Source organism: Pogoniulus pusillus, chromosome 18 (genome assembly GCF_015220805.1).
Source record: "Pogoniulus pusillus isolate bPogPus1 chromosome 18, bPogPus1.pri, whole genome shotgun sequence".
Classification (NCBI taxonomy): Eukaryota; Metazoa; Chordata; class Aves; order Piciformes; family Lybiidae; genus Pogoniulus; species Pogoniulus pusillus.
Genome location: NC_087281.1, coordinates 10,567,996 through 10,588,120, shown reverse-complemented (window position 1 = coordinate 10,588,120; position 20,125 = coordinate 10,567,996). Strand labels below are relative to the sequence as shown.

The 20,125-nt window shown below is 42.6% G+C and overlaps 1 protein-coding gene across 1 annotated transcript in view; it reads right to left on the bottom strand.

The window, feature by feature from the left end:
• SRBD1 (S1 RNA binding domain 1) overlaps positions 1 to 18,619 on the bottom strand; it is a 142,334-nt gene extending 123,715 nt beyond the window's left edge. Inside the window, exons 1-8 of the mRNA XM_064158381.1 lie at positions 18,554 to 18,619; positions 17,184 to 17,293; positions 9,598 to 9,677; positions 8,321 to 8,486; positions 7,084 to 7,437; positions 5,504 to 5,670; positions 3,442 to 3,559; positions 3,183 to 3,321 (exon numbers count right to left, since the gene is read on the bottom strand). Of these exons, the coding sequence (XP_064014451.1) occupies positions 3,183 to 3,321; positions 3,442 to 3,559; positions 5,504 to 5,670; positions 7,084 to 7,437; positions 8,321 to 8,486; positions 9,598 to 9,677 (1,024 nt within the window). The 5' untranslated portion in view covers positions 17,184 to 17,293; positions 18,554 to 18,619. The remainder of the gene's footprint in view (positions 1 to 3,182; positions 3,322 to 3,441; positions 3,560 to 5,503; positions 5,671 to 7,083; positions 7,438 to 8,320; positions 8,487 to 9,597; positions 9,678 to 17,183; positions 17,294 to 18,553) is intronic.
• Positions 18,620 to 20,125: the final 1,506 nt, after the last annotated feature.

Below are 20,125 nucleotides of genomic sequence, written 5' to 3'. Positions count from 1 at the left end.
ATGCTATCAGATCTTGTCATTTATGATGCAAATGTATTATTTATAACAGTAAAATCAGATGTTCAAGTATAATTAATTTTTGAGGTTGTAATTACAGAATCACAGAAACATCCAGGCTGGAAAAGACCCTCAGCATCATCAAGTCCAACCTACAACCCCACTCTACAAGATTCAACTTAAACCACATCCCTCAACACCACATCCAAACAACTCTTGAACACATCCAAGCTTGGTGACTCAACCACCTCCCTAGGCAGCTCATTACAGTGCCTGACCACTTTCTCTGTGAAAAACTCCTTCCCAATGTCCAATCTGATGTTACAAGAGCTGCTATCAACTGTTTCCTCTAATTTTCTTTTTCTTATCTCTGATTATCTGTGATAGCCTTTCTGAAGTTCAAGAACACAATGCCCAACATTATATCTCAACATGTTTCTCAACATTTGTATTGTTACATTACATAAGTAACAAATGCTTTACAGCAAAAAAGTTCAAGAATCCTAGAGCCAGCAGATGCAGCATCAACTCTCTCTTTCAATAGAAATTATTCTTCATTGTGCTGTCTGTTGGATCACCACTATTTGGAAAGAGCATTACTAACATGTCTTGGTTCTAATTTAAATCCCCAGAGACTCAAATATATTTGATAGAACCAATAACAATTTTTTTAGAGTGCCCTTCCCTTTTCCCCCTTCTTTCCCAAAAGAAAGGAATTAGATATATAGAGAGGAAAAGGTCAGCACACCCAAATAAATGATCTCACTCGATTTGGAAGTTAAAAAGAAGAAAAGTTTAACAATAAATAAAAAAGGTATCTGAGGTGGGGAAGTTACAAAGGTTTAGGGAAGGGAAAACAAATACAAAATGTGTAAATACAACCAGATTTTGATGGTAAGGGGTTTGTCTGCCTTGTGGGTGATGGCCACGTGGTAAAACAAAGAGAACCAGAAGCAGGATGGTGATGCTGGTAAGCAGAGAGGCAGGGAGCACAGAGAGAAAGGGAGAACAGGAAGCCCCCCTGCTTTTATAGATCTTTAGACAGGAAGGGGGAGTGGGCTAACCATCACCTGGCAGTGTTCAGACCCACCCCTGGGGAGGGGTCAAGACCACCTAGGGTCAGGTTCAAGGTCACTCCCACTGGAAGGTTAACCCTGTACATAACACCAGGTGAAAAAAAAAGTACATCTCTAATAAGTAATATTTTTATTGAATTCAGATCTCTGCTTCTGATTTGGCTGTAGAGTTACTCACTACAAAAACCCCCAAACAACACAACATTGGCCTTCTTTTAAAAGGAGAAGCTGAATTTACCTGCCAGAAAGAAAAAAAAAAAAGTGAAAATAGAAAGTATGTTAAGTGCCTGAACTGATGAGAAGTTGTGAAATTTGGATCCTTACATCTATGAATTAGCATTTCTTATGGCAAAAGTAATGTAACAGGGGAATATGAAGTTAAGGGGAATTATAATACATACAATCATAGAACCAGCCAGGTTGGTTGAATATCATAGCATGGTTTAGGTTGGAAGAGACCTCAAAGATCATCTAGTTCCAACCCTCTGCCACAGGCAGGGACACCTTCCCACTGGAACAGGTCAATTCATTATACTGAATATGAACTGAGACACTCAAGCACCACAAGCATACACGACATCATTCTAAGCCTAGTAGAGAATGTGAATGAGATAGAATAGACCAAAACCTGCCAGGACTAAAGAAAGAAACAAAAAAGCTCCCATTTAAAAAGTAGCACTCACACCAGCATTTTATTGCATCCACTGCAAAACCAACAGATGCTTGGGTAATTAGAGAAATGTTGGACCACGCACACAAGTAGAAGGAAGAACAAAGTTTTCTGATGAACTTGCTTCCTTAACTTTCAAGTATCAGGCTTTGAAGCATGAACTGCTGTTTTTGTTTCAGTTTATTTTTAGTATAAGTTTAAAGACACTGCAAACTAAAGAGAAGTGATTATTAAGATTTGATGAAAACTTTTCTGCACAATAAATGGCTCTTGGCTTAAAAAAAAAAACTTCACTCTGATCTCAAGCTGTATATAGGTTGCCAGCTGGCTCCCAATTTGATAAAAGTGACCCAGTTCATAGATATATATATAATTTCTGATGCACCTTTCAAATGCAAACCATTATATAAACCTAAACAACATTATTTTTAGCAGAAAATAGAAACCAAGTGTGCTGATTTTCAAAAAGTGAAGTGTTTATCCTGCAACAGACTGCACTTCCTTATGAATGCACCCTAAATTATTTATGTGAACTTTCACTGTGAATATTTCCTTTGGCTGTTTTTACTCTGCCAGAAGAGTTGCAATATACTGCTGCAAGAAGTAATGACAGGCTAAAATGCTGTAGTTGATTAGAATATCTGGTAACTGATTTTCAATTCAAAGTTAGGGCTACCTTGTAAAAATGTTTAAATAAAAGAATAGCTGAAGTGGGAAGAGTAAATCAGCTTCACTAAGAAGGATCAGTGCCTTTAGGTTAAATTCAGAAAGTAGGGGCTGGGGCAGGGAAGAAGGAAAGTATGTCACTTTTAACACCATGCAGAAGGTCGCAGCAATCTGTGTATTTTATTGTCAGAGACTGCCCCCTACAGATTCACCTGTAACTGCACTCACAACGAAACACTTCTGCAGTCTCTCTATGACAAACACATAGCTACGGTTCAAATTTCAGAGATTACATCTTCTTCATCCCTGCTGGCTTTCAGTAAAAGAAAACACTCCCACTCACTCCCAGTTACCAAGGACAGTTCTTACTAAGATATGCTTTGATGGGTGGTATTTACTTCAGTACAGACTACAAGCGTAAGCCCCTTGTACAATCAGCACTGAATCTTCAGTAATCAAAGAACCGTGGAGAGGTCTCAGGGGTGCAGTGCAGTTTCCTCTCTCCCCAGTAAATAATGATATCAACTACAACATCTCCACTGTTTCTGGGGTAACAGAATTATTACTATTTACAAGACCAAAAAAAAGGGGAAAGGGTGAAGTGTCATGGCATTAATTATGAACTCTTACTACACATTGCTAAGAGAACTGTTGAATTTAAAGTAGTTGCATAAATTCCAGCAACATAGGACCCATAATTACTTTGGTAATTACCCCTTCAAAGTATTTTCAGACATTTAGGACATTATGGCTTATAGAAGCAGAGCACTTACCTTTGGTATTGGGTCTAATGTAAGAAAAAAGATTGAGTTCCATAGGATTGTGCAGGAGGGAGAGAGCAGCAGATTCTAATCCCAGCTGCTTGGCCCTCTGGGCTTTGGTGCCTTTACTCCCAGTTTTATAAGGTGCAGACTTGAAACAAATAAAAAATACAGTTACTAAAACACAAGGAAAGAGTTCAAGTCATGCTGTACACTTTGCAAGGTTACACTTAGGCTAAGGATGAGCTGAAAAAAATGCCAGTGCACTCACCACATGGTCTAACTCTTCCAAAGTTCTGCAATTTAATAATGCTGTTGAAAGGCATCCAGACAATTTCCCTTCCTTCTTCAACTTCTGTATCATTGCATGTGCCTTTTTCGCAACAGTACTAAAATGCAAGAGATTAACAGGCACATTTCACAGCAGATTAAAAATGCTATTGGTTATTACACTGCTGAAGCTCTCTGAAACCCCTGAAGGTTGTATCTTACATTAATGGTCAACAAAACAACTCCAATAATCCAAAAGATTGAGTATTACTCTAGTTCAAAACTGTATCAACATATCTTCTGTTTCAGAAAAGTCATAGTCCTGCTGGTCAGTACTGCTACACACTTTTCTGCAAGATTACCTACCTGGAAGCCAAACAAAAAGCCCCCTAAATAAATACATGGTGACAAGCACTTATAGCTGTAATTCATATCAAGACAGTACTGCTGCATCAAGTACAAGGTACCAGACTTGAAACTCTTAAACCTCCAGTAAAATACTTGTGTGTAAGCGCAAGTAGCAAGGTATTTTGTTACGGTTTAAATGATTTGTTCAGATAAGAACTCTTTCAGGTCACCTTCCCTCTTTGGAAACAATCTCTTGCTAGGGGATAGTGGAGAATACAAGGAGGAACACATTGTGTTGATGGAACAGCTGGCAAATCTGTTCCTGTGCCATCTCAGGAACATATTACCACCCAAAAGCAAGCAGAAATGAAAGAAGTCTCACATGCCACTGCAGCAGCCTATGTTGATTATTCCTTTGTGACAGTGGTCTGGGATAGTTTACCCTGCCCTCATGACACACTGCAGCCTCAAGTAGTGCTCCTCACTACAGGCTTTGCTTCTCTCTGCCGAGGGTTTCTTAGCTAATATTTCCTACTGAGGGCGCAGCTTACACCTAATCAGGCTGTGTATCTCCAGAACCTACAAACTACTCTTTTTGACCTCAAACTGGGTGGAGTAGCTGCCACACCAGAAGGCTGTGCTGCCACTCAGTCAGATGTGGACAGGCTGGAACACTGGGCAGGGAGAAACTGAATGAAATTCAACAAGGACAAGGGTAGAGTCTTGCACCTGGGAAAAAACAACCCCAGGGATCAGTATAGGTTGAAGAATGACCTGTTGAAAGGCAGTGAAGGGGAAAAAAATTTGGAAGTCCTAGTTGATGGGAGGTTGATCATGAGGCAGCAGTGTGCTCTTGTGGCCAGGAGGGGCAATGCCATTCTGGGGTGTAATAGAAGGGCTGTGGTTAGTAGGTCAAGAGAGGTTCTCCTGCCCCTCTACTCTGCCCTGGTGAGGCCACATCTGAAGTACTGTGTCCAGTTCTGGGCCCCTCAGTCCAAGAGGGACATAGAATTGCTTGAGCATAAAAGATGACAGAACATCTCTCTTAAGAGAAGAGCCTGAGGGAGCTGGGGCTCTGCTGCTTGGAGAAGAGGAGACTGAGAGGTGACCTCACCAATGGTTATAAATATGTTCAGGGTGAGTGCCAGGAGGCTGGAGCCAGGCTCTGCTGGGTGATACCTGATGACAGGACAAGGGACAATGGGTGGAAGCAGAGGCATAGGAAGTTTCATTTAAACAGGAGGAGGATTTTTCCTTGTGAGGGTGACAGAGCACTGGAAGAGGCTGCCCAGGGGAGTTGTGGAGTCTCCCTCTCTGGAGATATTCAAAACCTGCCTGGACACGTTCCTGTGCGATCTGGTCTAGGTGAACCTGCTCTGCCAGGGGGGTTGGACTGAATGAGCTTTTGAGTTCCCTTCTAGCCCCTGACACTCTATGATTCTATGAGTTAGTAGGAATTCTTTCCTCTGTAGTTTTAGCAAACTGCAGATTAATTAACATCTTAATTTTGGCAATTAATAATGCCAGATTTCTTGTTATTTATAGTACAAAAAAGCCCAAAACAACCCAGCCAGGTATCAAGCATTAATTGCCTCAGTTTTCAATTTTGCTTTTGATCAGTTCCTTTACAATTTTAGTGGGTCAAAAGTGTCAAGACAAGGGACAGAGAAGCAACAGCTGGTTGTTAGTCACCTTCTGGTATTTAGCTTCCTTACCGTAGCTCTTCTAACGTTTGTTGCACTTCTCTCAAGGCATCAGCCTCCAGATTATTGATGAGCTCTTTTCTATACCGAACAATAAAAGGAATTGTGTTTTCTTCTTGAAAGAGGTGAATTAAGTTTGCACACACCCATGGCTCAACATTTGTTATTTCTGACAAGGCCTGTCAGAAAAAAAAACAAACCCAAAAAAATATGTAAGAGAGGCAATAACTTTAAACAGTCTCTCACTCAAAGTTAAGAACCACCCCAGAATATTATGCTTGCCAGCAGGGACTACCGTCCTTCCTAAATCAGGATGCCAGGCTTCCCATAGATCCAGGCACCACCCCCTGTACTTCAAGAAGACATGCAGCAACCCATGATTCCAGAAACCTGAGCAACAGAAAAAATCCCAAGAGGCACTCCTCCTTGAAACAACAACAACAACAAAAAAAACCAACCACCAAACCCAAACCAAAACCAAATGAACCAACCCACAACAAATCCAAAAAAATCACCCAAACCCACCATTTTTTAAAAGGCAAAAGAACAATAATAATCAGCAAGACAACAAACTGCACATTGCAGCTCTGAACATCTGGAAACAAACACCACAAATCCTGACCTGATGCAACTAACACTTTAGAAATAATTTGATACTAGCATGATATTATTAAAGGTGCCAAGATGAACCCAGCCTTGTAAATTAAACACAAGTTTGTACCATTTGGGCTTTCTAAAGATACAGTATCCAATATGGAATCAAGGACAAACTACCTAAGTACCATAGAGGCTGACATAAAAGCATTTTGAAAGCTTTATTCAGAAGCCTAAAAATATATCAACTCCTACACAATCATGTTCATTGATTTTAGAGCAGCGATACACAAAGACCAAATTCTGCATCTGTATTTCTAGGAATATTTTAGAAGACTAGGGAATAAAAATTTTCACCTTTCTTAAGCAGGTAGTGCTAAAGATGATGAATAGAGTGTACCCAAATTATTCCCATTCTGTTCCTAGTAAAATTTTCCATAAGCATACAGGCTCCAGGAGCTATCCTAAAACTGTCTTCACTCAAATAGCTTCAAAGTAACATCCTACACAAACAACGATGATATCTTCCTTGATGTTACTTCAATCTCCTTCTTGACAATACTGTATATTGATTACAGTCTCAAGTGAGTCTCTACAACAACATGACCCACATGAGCTATGTCTTAAATTCTGAAACACTGCACAGACACCCCAAATTTCTCAGCAACCCTTCCTGCAGGAGATTTAGTTGACTGTACCTACAAAAAACCCACGTGCTGACACAAAGGAAATGTGCAAAGGGACAAGTTCTGTACTAAGGACTGTCAAAGTCACAGGTATTAGAATAATGTCAGTTTGAAGTGTTAACAGTTACCAACCAACAGTTATACATGTATTATGACAATTTAAACTGAGGTTAAATGACTTCTTAACAGCACAATGACTCTCTGACACTCCAGCTGATATCAAGCAGAATGAAATAGTATATTAATGTTCTAAGTGCTAATTACATAGGAAATTGTTTCATCAATACCTCAGAAAAGAAAAAGATCTCATACCTGTACAATATCCCAGTTCATTTCAAATTCTTCTTTTACTTTACTGCCTCCTAGATTTTTAGCTGGCTTTCCTTCAGGACATGTAGTCAACTTAACCTTCTTAAAAGGTGGTTCATCAAATGCAAAATCCTTCTCAGATTTCTCATGTTTGACATGATTTCCCACCACAGGAACACTTGTTGAAGGTTTTTCATCCCTCTCTGAACTCTGCCCTTGGAATGAATTTACTTCCATTTTTATAGGCACTTTCAGCTTTTGATTTAAGGTTTTTGTTTTAGTGTCTGCATCTTCCTCCTTAGGTTTTAGGAGCTGCGTTCTAGTATCTTTCGCAGGAGCAACAGGCAAGGATGCATCCTGTCAAAAAGACATTGAAACCATATTAAGAATTGCCTGTTACAAATCAATTCAACATTTCAATTAAAACCTATGAAGATTTGATACTAGACATGATTTTCCCAAATTGTATCTCTACCTCCAGGGAAATGTCAATCCAGAAATGAAGTAACCTGAAATACATGTTGTGTGGAAGAAAAGTTACAAGCATATCTAGCAAAACTGAGCAAATAGAATTATCCTGAAGACACAAATTGGGCTCTCCTTCAGAAGACACTGACCCACAGTCCTTGCCTCCACTCAAGAAAGGAACAGCAAGGCAGGAAAGCACTCCTCTAATGAGGTGTTAGGCGCTGCACCCCAACTGGAACTGAGATTTGGTCTGATAAGATAACCTTGGACAGGCCACATCTTTTTTTTCCTGGATTTCTGCAGAGGTTATCTTCAGAAGCCAGAAGGACTGGCTCCTCTCATGACCTGAATCTTGGACAGAAGTGAAGCAACTTCTGATACAAGTTCACCTTATGTTCATCATAATAATACTGGGTTGAACAGCCATGTTCACCAGCTGGTGAAAAGGTGAGAGATAAAGGTGAAACACAGAGACCAGATATACTACAGTATTTAGTTTTCATTACAGAAAGAACAGAGATACTTATTCATCTTCCTTGTTGAAACCCACACCCCATTACTGCAGGCCAAAATTTTAAAGGAGGGTCCCTGGATCTGTGACACTTAAACACCTGAGAAAGCAGCATTTATCAAACAAACCAAATATTCATAGTAACAGCGGAACTGTCAAGCTGATCAGACTCGGGCAACCGAGCACATCATAGATGGAAAACTTCTGCTCATGAATTTGCTAACCACAGCATTTAAATGTCTCCTGCTTACAGATACTCACCATTTCCTCTTTTACTGCTACCTTCTTTACCTTCTTTCTGGCCGCAGCTGACCGTGAAGCAGCAACTTTTTTAGGTTTTGCCTCATTTTTCTTTGGCAACCGAGGTCTCTTGGCCATTTTGCTTTCTGGCTCCCACTCCTCCTCTTCCTGATCTGATTCAGAGCTCCTGAAAAACAAAAAATATTGTTTATGAGAGGAACCTAAAAAAAAAACAACCATGAACATAAGCAAGATGGTCTGAGTGTTTTCTGACATGGAAGCAAGGAAACAGAAAAATGATCAGAAAGGCAGGCAGATTCAACAAATGAAGGTTTTTCATGCTGTTGCAGAACTAATGACTGCAACAATTCATTAAGCTTTCCTGATGCAGGTCACTGGGATGTGCACACATCTGATTGTGTTTGGACACCTGGCAATTCAGTTTTACCTCATCTTCACTGTGAAGATCATAGAATGGTTTAGGATGGAAGGGACCTCAACGATCATCTAGTTCCAATCCTCCGCCATAGGCAGGGACACCTCCCACTAAAACAGGTTGCTTAAGGCCTCATCTAACCTGGCCTTGAACATCTCCAGGGAGGAAGCATCCACAACCTTCAGATAGTGGAAGGCCACTACAAGGTCTCCCTGAAACCCTCTCTTCTCCAGGCTGAAGAGCCCCAGCTCTGGTAGCCTGTCCTCATAGCAGAGTTGCTGCAGCCCTCCGAGCAGCTTCGTGGCCTCCTCTGGACTTGCTCCAACAGTTCCGTGTCCTTCTTACATTGGGAGTTCCAGAACTGCACACAGTGCTCCAGGTGAGGTCTGATGAAAGCAAAGGGGCAGAATCTCCCCCTTGCCCTGCTGGCCATGCTGCTCTTGCTGCAGCCCAGCACAGGGCTGCTGTCTGGACTGCACTCACACTGCAGGCTCATGTTGAGCTTTTCATCAACCCAGACCCCCAGGTCCTTTTCCTCAGGGCTGCTCTCAGCCATTTGCCACCCAGCCTGGAGTTGTGCTTGGGATTGTGCCAACCCAGGTGCAGGACCTTGCACTTGGCCTTGTTGAATTTCCTAAGGTTGGCCTATCCAGGTCCCACTGGATGGATCCCTGCCCTCTAGCAAGTCGACTGTGCCACACAGCTTGGTGTCATCGCAAACCTGCTGAGGTTATATATATACACAAAGTGGTAATTCACATTTTATAATTGATTAGAAGTTCTGTGCATCTAAATTTTTCAATCAAGCTCATGCTTAGCACAAACTTTAAAAGTTTCTAAGGAAAAACAAAAGCAATCTTACGAATTAAGTGAAGACAGTTCATAGTCTTCTGATGTAAGGGCTTTGGCTTCAGATTTCACCCTCCTTGGTAGAGATGACATCTGATGACAGAAGTGAGAAAAAGAAATAGGACATTTGGTTGAAGCTGTATTCTTGGTCAGCCTGTAAAGTCACTGCAAAGCATGCCCTCATAATGTATTCACCAATCACAAAGGTTTCCTCTAGAGAAAGTTTGCATTTTTTAGTACCCAAGAACTTAGACCACAGCAGTGCATGTTCAATAATCTTTTCAACTGAACAGATAAAGCTGCATTACAGCCTCTCAAACTATTTTTCTCTTGAAAAAAAAAAAAGGTAACTATTTGGCTTGCATGTAAAGATATCCTAGCAAAGAGAATGCTGATTCTCAGACATATTATTGTGTGTCACTCACCTACTATGCTATCTTTCCTCCATCAACCAAAGAAGCAAAGAAAGATAAAGATTTAGCAAAGTGAGCTCTCTTACAGTTTTTATGTGAATAGGACTACAAGAAAGTTGTCCATTTTGATCTAGAGTTTCATGTTTAAAGACTGTTACTTGTGTGTACAATAAATAAGTTTTCAAAGAGTTGCTCATTAGCAAACCAAGTGCATAAAACAATTACCAAAGGTAAAAAGGAAAGGCATAGACTTTCTCCCAACCTGAGATTCATACCTACAGTAGCTGCATTTCAGTTAATCAGTTACAGAAATTTTGTCAATGGTTGGACCCATGAATTTCAACAACCATATCCGACAGGTTTAGTTAGTGAGTTTTAGACACAGGCAAAATTTTACCTGCTAGAAAATTAAAATAAACAATGCATAAGTATTTTGCAGACTGCCATGTAACCAGAGGATGCTCTTACATCCAACTTCATTTTGAGCTCTGTTCAAGCATTAGAAGCATAACCATCGATATAAATGGCTTTCAGTATGTTTTCCTTTTAAAGCAGCAAGACACAAGCGTTTGTGTGTCCCCCCCTAAGAGTGGAGAAGAAGGCTGCAAAACATCTCAGTGTCTAAGCTCCTTTGGTGTGTAGCCATCAGCACCCAGCCCTGGCTTCTTACACAGTCCTGGGTTCTGTTTTCTGCTGTTCTTGAAGGTTAAAGATCTGACTGAAGCTTTTTCTGTGGTTGGCAGTTCCAGGTCAGTGCTGGGAGGGTCTGGCTTTGTGAGATGTTTGTTTGACACAGCTTCTTTTAGAAACCCAGCACAGAATCTCCTGTTGGCTGCTTTTTGGATTGCAAGAGCTGTCTGGGTGTGTTCCTGTGTGATCTGCTCTAGGTGATCCTGCTCTGGCAGGGGGCTGGACCAGATGATCTTTCAAGGTCCCTTCCAGCCCCTGACATTCTATGATTCTATGATTTTCAGCACCACAGCAGGACTATTGAGGCCCACATCAAGCAGCACTAACTTCTGATGTGCTTGCATCACAAAGCTTGCAAAAGACCTTTTCATAGACACCATCATGGTCAGTAACAAACAGGACAGCATTTCCGTGCTGCTCCACTTACTGAAATCCCATTATTTGAGTAGTTATAACAAATATCTACCACAGGAACACAGAAATCTCAATCAACAGAACACAAAAAAACCAACTCATCTTACTTCTTCCCTGGTGATTTTTCACTGCCAGTTCTGAGACACCTGCAGCTTCAACCAGCCACTTTGCTTCCCCATTTTCCTTTGCTCTTCATACCTGAATAGTCCTTATCATAGTGCTTAATCAATTAATTAATCACATTACCTCACAGGCATGAGAACAATGTTTCCATTATTAAAAAAGCATTTTTCATGTTTTCAGGAGTACTGCGCCCAGTTCTGGAGCCCCTATGACAAGAGGGATATGGATGTGCTGGAACATGTCCAGAGAAGGGCCACAAGGATAACTGGCTGGAGCACCTCTCTTACAAGGAGAGACTGAGGGAGTTTGGGCTGTTCAGTTTGGAGAGGAGAAGGCTCCGAGATGACCTTACTGTGACCTTTCAGCATCTTAAGGGGGCCTACAAGAAAGCTGGGAAGACTTTTTAGGAAGTCAGGTAGTGATAGGACTGGGGGGAATGAAACAAAGCTAGAAATGCATAGATTCAAACTGGATGTCAGGAAGAAGTTATTCACCATGAGAGTGGTGAGACTCCGGAACAGGTTGCCCAGGGAGGTGTTTAAGGCCAGGCTGGATGAGGCTCTAGACAGCCTGATCTAGTGTGAGGTGTCGCTTCTCATGGCAGAGGGGGGTTGGGACTAGGTGGTCCTTGTGGTCCCTTCCAACCTTGACTGATTCTATAATGATTTCCAGAATTAGGTAACACCTCTGATTCATTTTTTGCAGGCACTGGGACATTCTTCACCTGGCTAAGTCCCAGAGCTCTCAGTCTTGCAACACTGTCAGTGATGCTTCTTCAGCTAATCCAACTAGGTGGGTATCTTTCAGTTTTCAAACAATTCTGGAAGCTAGTGATCACTCTAACCAGCTTCTTCATAGGTACCCATTGAATCATAGCAAGGAAAAAAGACATACATATTCTCTCACTTGAGCTACATAGCTCTGCTACCTAAACTGCTCTGCCAGTTTTGAACATTCAGCATATCACCATGACAGTCTGCAGGCTTACTCAAACGTACAGGTATAGGGAAAGCCACTTCTGGAAGGTCATTCTTCTGCTAATATTTCCCTTTCACCTCAAGCAGCCAAGAGCAAGGTCTCTTAAGTATCTCAGCATTTCTATTGTTACATTACATAAGATTATGGTAAAACTTACTCTATAAAGCTAATTGTACTTCCTCCATCCAACACTGCTGAATGATTTAAGTCACAAAATTACACAAACATGCAGGTTGGAAAAAGACCCTCAGCATCACCAAGTCCAACCTAGAACCCTACTCCACAAGACTCTCCTTAAACCATATCCCCAAGCACCACATCCAAACCATCCTTACACACATCCAGGGTGGGTGAACTCAACCACCTCCCTGGGCAGCTTATTCCAGTCCCTCACCACTCTCTCAGTGAAAAACTTATTTGTAATATCTAATCTCAAGCCACCCAATCTCAACTTGAGGCCATTCCCCTTGTTCTGTTTCAAACTACATGCGAGAAGAGACTAGCACCAGTCTGTCCACAATGTTCCCTCAGGTAGTTGTAGACAGCAATGAGATCTCCCTTCAACCTCCTCTTTTTCACACTAACCATCCCCAGCTCCCTCAGCCACTCCTCGTAAGATTTATTCTCTAAGCCCTTCACCAAGTCTTTGTATCACAATAAGAATAGAGGAGCTCCTTGGTTTATGAGACCAGGCATTTTTCATATTCTCAACAAACAGATTAGTATTTGCTTCTATATCCTTAGTCTGAGCCTACCTGTCATCATACAGTGCAATGAATGAAGCAGAATTACAAGATAGCAAATATAAAACTGACATGGCAAAGCAGGATATAGAATAGAAAATTATACATAATAAGGCTAAAAATTATTGAACAGTTCCAATTTTTTATTCTTTTCATTTCTTGGATTTTCCACTTCAAAAAAATCATTAGATCATCTTTTAAGTGTTTTTTTGTCCTTCAGAAAGCTGCAGAGGTATCAAACACTTGATGGAAAAGATCAAAGAAGAGCAGCATGGAACTTGTCTTCTGTTTGACCCATCAATATTTTGTCATTTTTTACAAGCACACAGCACGTTGGAGATGGTATCAAATACATAAACTCTAACTTTAGTTACATCACTATCTAATGAATTTTCTTGAAAAGAGTGATAACTTTGTTTCTGAAGCTTTTTCACCTGTGCTTAATTTGAACTAAGGTAAGATCTGAATTCAAAGCACAAAACCTACTTCAGAATAAGTCTCCATGAACAGACAAGCCTTGGGTCAGAAAGCAAAATAGTTCTACAGCTCAAAGTAAAAGGCTAATACCAAAAAGCATGTTGAGATGAATATCAAACATGGGTATTAGAAAGGAAAATTCTACAAAAATAGAAGTTGTATCTCACTGTGAGGTCAGGCCAAGTTATAACTACCTCCTGTTCTAACGATGTATACAGTGAACTAACTGTACTTCATACTTCGAATCATAGAACTGTTTGAGTTGGAAAAGACCTCTGAGATCATGGAGTTCAACTATCAAGACCTCTGATCCAGGCCAAAAAGGACCTGCACGATCAAGTCCAGAAAAAGAATCTTAGGTTGCTACACATATTTTTAAGAAATTATTTTTTTATTAAAATCCACAAAAGTACTCCTGAGTTAACTCCAAACTGCCAGACAGCTGTCTGCTAAATTTTCCCCCAGAGCTGCCTGTGCTAGGGTGTGCTAACACCTACAGTTAATGACTAAGAAAAACAGTCCTTCAGTGATTCAGTGAAGGGGAGGAAGGAAGAGGATGAAAAAGCAACAAGTCCAAATGCCACTGATGATGATGAATAACTATTGCAGTTTCAGGTTTTTTAATGGTTTAGTAACAGTGCCTGAAGTGAGGTAGGAAAACTGAAGAAACAGGCAAATGGTTATACTCCATGTGGAGCATCTACAAGTTTGACTGCACTGACTACATGACAAGGAAACAAACAAGCCACTGACTGCTCTGTGTGCTGCTTCTACTGGGATATGGTCTCTCTATGTCTCCTGCCTCAAGCGTTGATGGAGCTTGGAAGAGCTCTTTTCACCTTCCCATAGCATGCTGTGATCAAGACAGCAAGCAGCTGACCACTTGTCTCCTATAATATTTTCCAGACAGGCTGGCTTTGGTAGAAAACTGCCTTTACCTCTTCCTTCTCTGTTGCCTTCAGGTAGTCATACTGAAAGTGAGTGTTGTTTTTTACCCTGAGGAGTGAACCTATCTCTTCCCTAGATCAGTGTCCCCTTCCTAAACCCAGAGAAGTCTCATAGCAGTAGAAGAGTCAATTACAAAGCAGTGCACAAATTACCCAGCCATCCTGTGCAGGATTTCACTGGTTTGCCAGCTGGCATACTGAATCCCTACAAGCTCTGTTCTAACATTTACTAACACTTTTTTTCTTACTTCATGTATGTTGTCATAAACCGCTTAACTTTTTAAACATGTTGTTCTCTGTGAACAACAGATCTTAATAATCATCTTACTAACTACATTTTGCTTCCATGGCCAAGCAATGTGATCTAGGCTCAGGAAACTTTGACTGTGACCAACTCCCATTTCCTTTCAGATCTATCCCCATATGATCTTTTGCTTCTTTGCAATAAGCCGAAAGCTTAACACTCAAACATGCATAATACTCAACCACAATTAATCCCTTGTTCAAGGCAATCAGAACTCTCCTGGTCATCCCTCTCCCAAATGACAGCAGGTAGGATGAAATGTCATTGATGGAAACACCCAAATTCTCTTTGCTTCACACACTCTGTAATCACAAAAGCCTTGCTTCTCCACAAAACCCAAAATGTTTTAAGTAGAAGCACTTCTGAGAGACACAAAAAGGAAAGACGACTTTGTGGAGTTCTTATACTGTCCAGTGAGGAAGAGCTGAAGTTATTTCAGTCTCTGCTGCTGTAAATTTATCTCCCAGGTCTACATATATGTTGTAAATATACCTCCAAATAGTTTGGCATCATTTTTGTTGTCAGATCTGTTGTTCCCACCACTTCTATTCTCTGCTTCTAACACAGAGCTCAACACGTAAGAGCTATCGTGATGGCTGTGAATAGCACACTTCTCCCTGCCTGTCAGCTACTCACTAAAATAAAGCTAGTGTAGCTTCATGTTGGGCCACACCAGGAATAAACAAGAATGACAGAGTATTTCTTATTATATTTCACTGTAAAGAATCTTAATATCAGTATGCACAAAGCATACAGCGAGGGAGCAATCAGTCCTCTGGTCTCTCTCCCCAAAAATGAGTTCTAGGCTGCATGCAAAATATAAGTAGATAGGGGCTTTAAAGGCCTTATAATGTTAAAGAGCATTCCAAGTCCCATTTACAGACATACACTGTTCACCCCTCCTAATCATAGAAAGATATAACTGATTAAAAGTAATTTTTTTAATATGTGAATCTAGAAGGCACAAGTGACTGTTTGCAGAAAGAAAAGTTTAATTACAGTGATTTAAATTTAATTACTTTTACAGTCCTTTCCCCTGACCATTCTCCCAAAAGCCTAACAAAGAACCTCACACCTAGCACAAGGTTGTTTTGTAACTCCACCATTGGAGCAACTATTTCCAGAGCCAGAAATTGCTCCAAGAATCCTAACTGACCATGACATCTTCTACAGGGCACTTTGAAAACAAACTATATTTAACAGATGAAAAGTTATAGAAAAGATTATACTTTCACAGTATGATCAGAGTGTCATTTGGGCAAATCTAAAACTCATGACATTACTACATTAAGTCACATAGATCCCTCATCAGTAGAGCAAAACAGATATGAATATCAACAAAGTCTACTGCACGTTATCACTGTATCTTCAAGCAGAGATACAAAAGCAAAAAAAAACAACACACACACAACACCACCACACATATATTTTGAAATTGACTTTTATCAGTAACTACAGAAAAAGCCTCTCCAGCAGAAAAGCACATGGAAATTTCTAAAGCTCTCTTACAGTTTACCTAAAGGAATGTGTTCTCTCCAGAAAGGAATCCTATACAGGAAACTCCTCCATCCTTGCTCTAGAGCCTCTGCTTTTCACAGTATCACAGTATCACCAAGGTTGGAAGAGACCTCATAGATCATCAAGTCCAACCCTTTACCACAGAGCTCAAGGCTAGACCATGGCACCAAGTGCCACATCCAATACTGCCTTGAACAGCTCCAGGGACGGCGACTCCACCACCTCCCTCCAGTATCCAATGACTCTCTCAGTGAAGAACTTTCTCCTCATCTCAAGCCTAAATTTCCCCCAGCACAGCTTGAGGCTGTGTCCTCTTGTTCTGGTGCTGGCCACCTGAGAGAAGAGAGCAACCTCCTTCTGGCCACAACCACTCCTCAGGTAGTTGTAGACAGCAATAAGGTCACCCCTGAGCCTCCTCTTCTCCAGGCTAACCAATCCCAGCTCCCTCAGCCTCTCCTCATAGGGCTGTGCTCGAGGCCTCTCACCAGCCTCATCGCCCTTCTCTGGACACGCTCAAGCATCTCAATGTCCTTCCTAAACTGGGGGGCCCAGAACTGAACACAGTAGCATGAGTAGAAGAGCAGAGATAATAGAATTTTGCATTTTAACTTCTTCTAAAATTACATAGTACTAAACAAATGACAGTTTATTGTAACATCAAGAATCTGGAGCAGGACATGAAATGCACTATGAATCCCATGACAAGTGAAGTTCAGACTGCTATTAGTAGTGTCAGAATGGTCCACTTTGATTATTACAGGTAGGCTCTCAATGGTTTGATTTTGCTTGTCATTTGAAGACACCTCCATTTCATGTTAGAATAACATCCTAAGAAGAAATCAAAGTGTGAACAGTGTGCTATCAGCAGCAAAGGGAAAAAATGCTACGCAGGCACAGTGGTAGTGATTTGTATAGAAATTGTTCTATTACTCCAGAAGGCTTTTATCACCTGTCACAACTAAGCTGTACTTCAAAATATAAATCCAACTTACTGTAATCTTCTTGATGCTAAAACCTTGCAGAATCCCAGATACTTTTACTAAGAGAAGCTGGAGCAGCAGACTTCCAAGAACTTTTCGTGCACAAAGCCAGTCAGGACTGCCTAAGAAATAAGTCATAGACATAGATCAGGAGACTCTAGTGCTAACTGAAAAATTACAGACAGAAAGAAAGAGAGCCATACAGCGTACACACATGCAGAAAAACAGTCCCCAAAGCTAACCACAAAGGAAAAGATGTAAGACTACTAGAAGTACAACCTACTGCTACAACTCACAGAAATGCCTCCAGAAAGGCAAATCGAGGTTGTGCCGTTAGAAAGCACTCTCCTCCAAGCCTGATCCTACAACTTGCTAGCAGTGCCACTTATAGGGAAAAGGAACAACCTGCATTGTGCAACAGCCTGTCAATGAAGCAGCAGAGATGCACACAAGAAACAAGATGAACGCTTTCCATCATTTTTTAACCGCTTTAATCATCTGTGAAAACAGACATCATCTGAAAACAGGATATTGCTTCAGATTCAGAAAGACTGCTACATTACACGTGGCTACTCCTCTTCTCCAATCCACCAAACTAGCCATACAGTAACACTCCCATCCAGTTTAACTGGATGGGATGTCTTCACTCTTTTGAAGCATATGGAAGACAGGCTGCACGACAGCCACAGCAGATTTTATCACACCATTAACACTCGTTTTGGAGTCATGAGACCATAAAGAGAGTCAAGATTAAACAGACTGTTGCTAGGTGACTCACTACCATCCAAATCACTGCTTTGCGGCCCAGGAACGCGATCAGGCTTAAAATACACTTCACAAACTTCGAGGACCCATTGTCCTCCAAACGACATCCTACTTCCTCAGCTCTGTTAACAGCACTCAAGACGAAGGGCTAATGGAACTAAATCTCATTCCTCGCACTTGGGAAGGTCATCGATTCCCTGACGGAATCATGAGAATAAGCATGGGAATAAGGCCAGATGGGCCCCAAGCCAGGGCGGGGGCACAGGGGACATCCCAGCCGAGGCCGGGGGCTAAAACACCCTCCCGCTGCAGCCCCAGCTGCCCGCATCGAGGGTCCCGCTCGGCCGCGCCCCCCCCCCCGCTCCGGTTTTCGCCCAACAGGGCCCCGAGGAACGCCTTCCCCATGAGCTGGGGGAGAGGAAGGGAGGACAAACGGAGACCCAGGAAGCAAATGGCTGGTTTCCACCCGAACAACTGAGACGACAGGAAACCCCTCGCTTGCCGGCCTCGCCTAGCACGGAGGGCACCGGGGCCAACGCAGCCCCGCAAGCCGATGCCCGCCCTGCCTCGCCCGCTCGCTCAGCCTAGGGCTGGCGGGAGGCGTCCCCAGACGTTACCCCCTGCTGCCAGCTGCCGCGTTTGAAAGGGCCGCCAGGGCAGCCATAGCAGAGCCGCCCGCCCGACGCGCCGCAGGAGGGAGGAGGAGGAAGCGGCTGCTACGTTGCGCCGCAGGAAGCGGGTACCAGAGCGGGGTGGGGTCAGAAAGTGCCCCGCCCCCAGCGTACGGTATTTCTCGCCAGCCGCGGAGGGTTTGCGGTTGATGCTGGAGCTGTCGGGCAGTTCTCGGGGCGGCAATGCCCGCGGCCCTACACCGCTGCACCGAAGGCTGACACCAGACGGCTTGGACGCGCCACCTCCGCCAGGTGGCGCCGGAGTGGCGGTTGCGGTGCTTGCACCGCCCCGCGCCCGCTGCCCTCCCTGTGTCGGGAGAGCGGAGCGGAGTAGGGGTCCGGGGCTGGTGGCGGGAAGCCTGCTCGTGTGCTGGTGCCTGCGGCGGGCAGGGTGGAAACTGGTGAGGCCTCATCTGGAATACTGCCTTCAGGTCTGGGCTCCCTAGTTCAAGAAGGACAAGGAACTACTGGGAACAGTCCAGTGGAGACCCACTAAGATGATTAGGGGATTGGAACATCTGCTTTTTGAGGACAGGCTTAGAAAGCTGGGTTTGTTCAGCCTGCAGAATAGGCGAGAGGAGCGGATCTCATTAGTGTTTCTAAACACCGAAAAGACAAGGATGGAGCCAGGTTCTTCTCAGTAGTGTGCAGTGATAGGACAGGGGGCAGTGGACTCAAATTGAAAAACGGGAGATCCCACCTGAGCCTAAGGAAAAAATTCTTGCCTCTGAGGATGGCAGAGCCCTGGAACCGGCCCTCCCGCGGCAGTGTGTCTCTGCCTGTGCCTCAGCACTCCTGCTGCTTAGGTGCGTGTCGGTTGCAGGAAGGACCATTTCCAGCATCCTGCCAGGGCCTAACATGGCTTCAAGGTACCTCGGGTGCAACGGGCTGATGGTGTTTGGTGGTGGTTATGACTCGACTCTTCCTCTCGTGTTGGCTACCAGCCCTGGCCCTGTCAAGATTGGGCGAAGGTGTGAAGGCCATGGGGTCAAGTGTCCCTGAATCTCCCGCAGCGCAAAGAGATCAGCTGCCTTTCACTTAAGCTAAAGAGTGGAGATGTAAAATATCTAGGTTCAGTTCTTGGCTGGTGGCAGTTTGAAGGCTGTCAGAAATATTTCCACTGTTTTGCTACCCAAAGTAATCTGCCTGTGAAGTCGGGTTAGTTATTTTTCACAAGGTTGGTTATAGGGAATCAGAAATCATTGTTGTATGAAGCTGAGATACTGCAGCAAAAGTGACCGTAGAAGACATAGAAACAAATACATGCCCTTTCTGCCAGCCCACTGAGTAGACAGCAGCATGTAGATGCTTATATACATAGGCTGTTTATGATCCTTTGCCCATGCAGACTATAATTTACATTATTTTTCCTTGTAGACATTTTCACTCCAGTGCTGGAAAAAGTGCCCAAATGTCAGTCTCCCTCTTAAAGTTTCATATTGAGTGATGCATCCCTGAAATCTCTCCATCTATTGATTTTTTTTTTCATCTAAGTTAATGTTCAAGCAAGGATTCTCC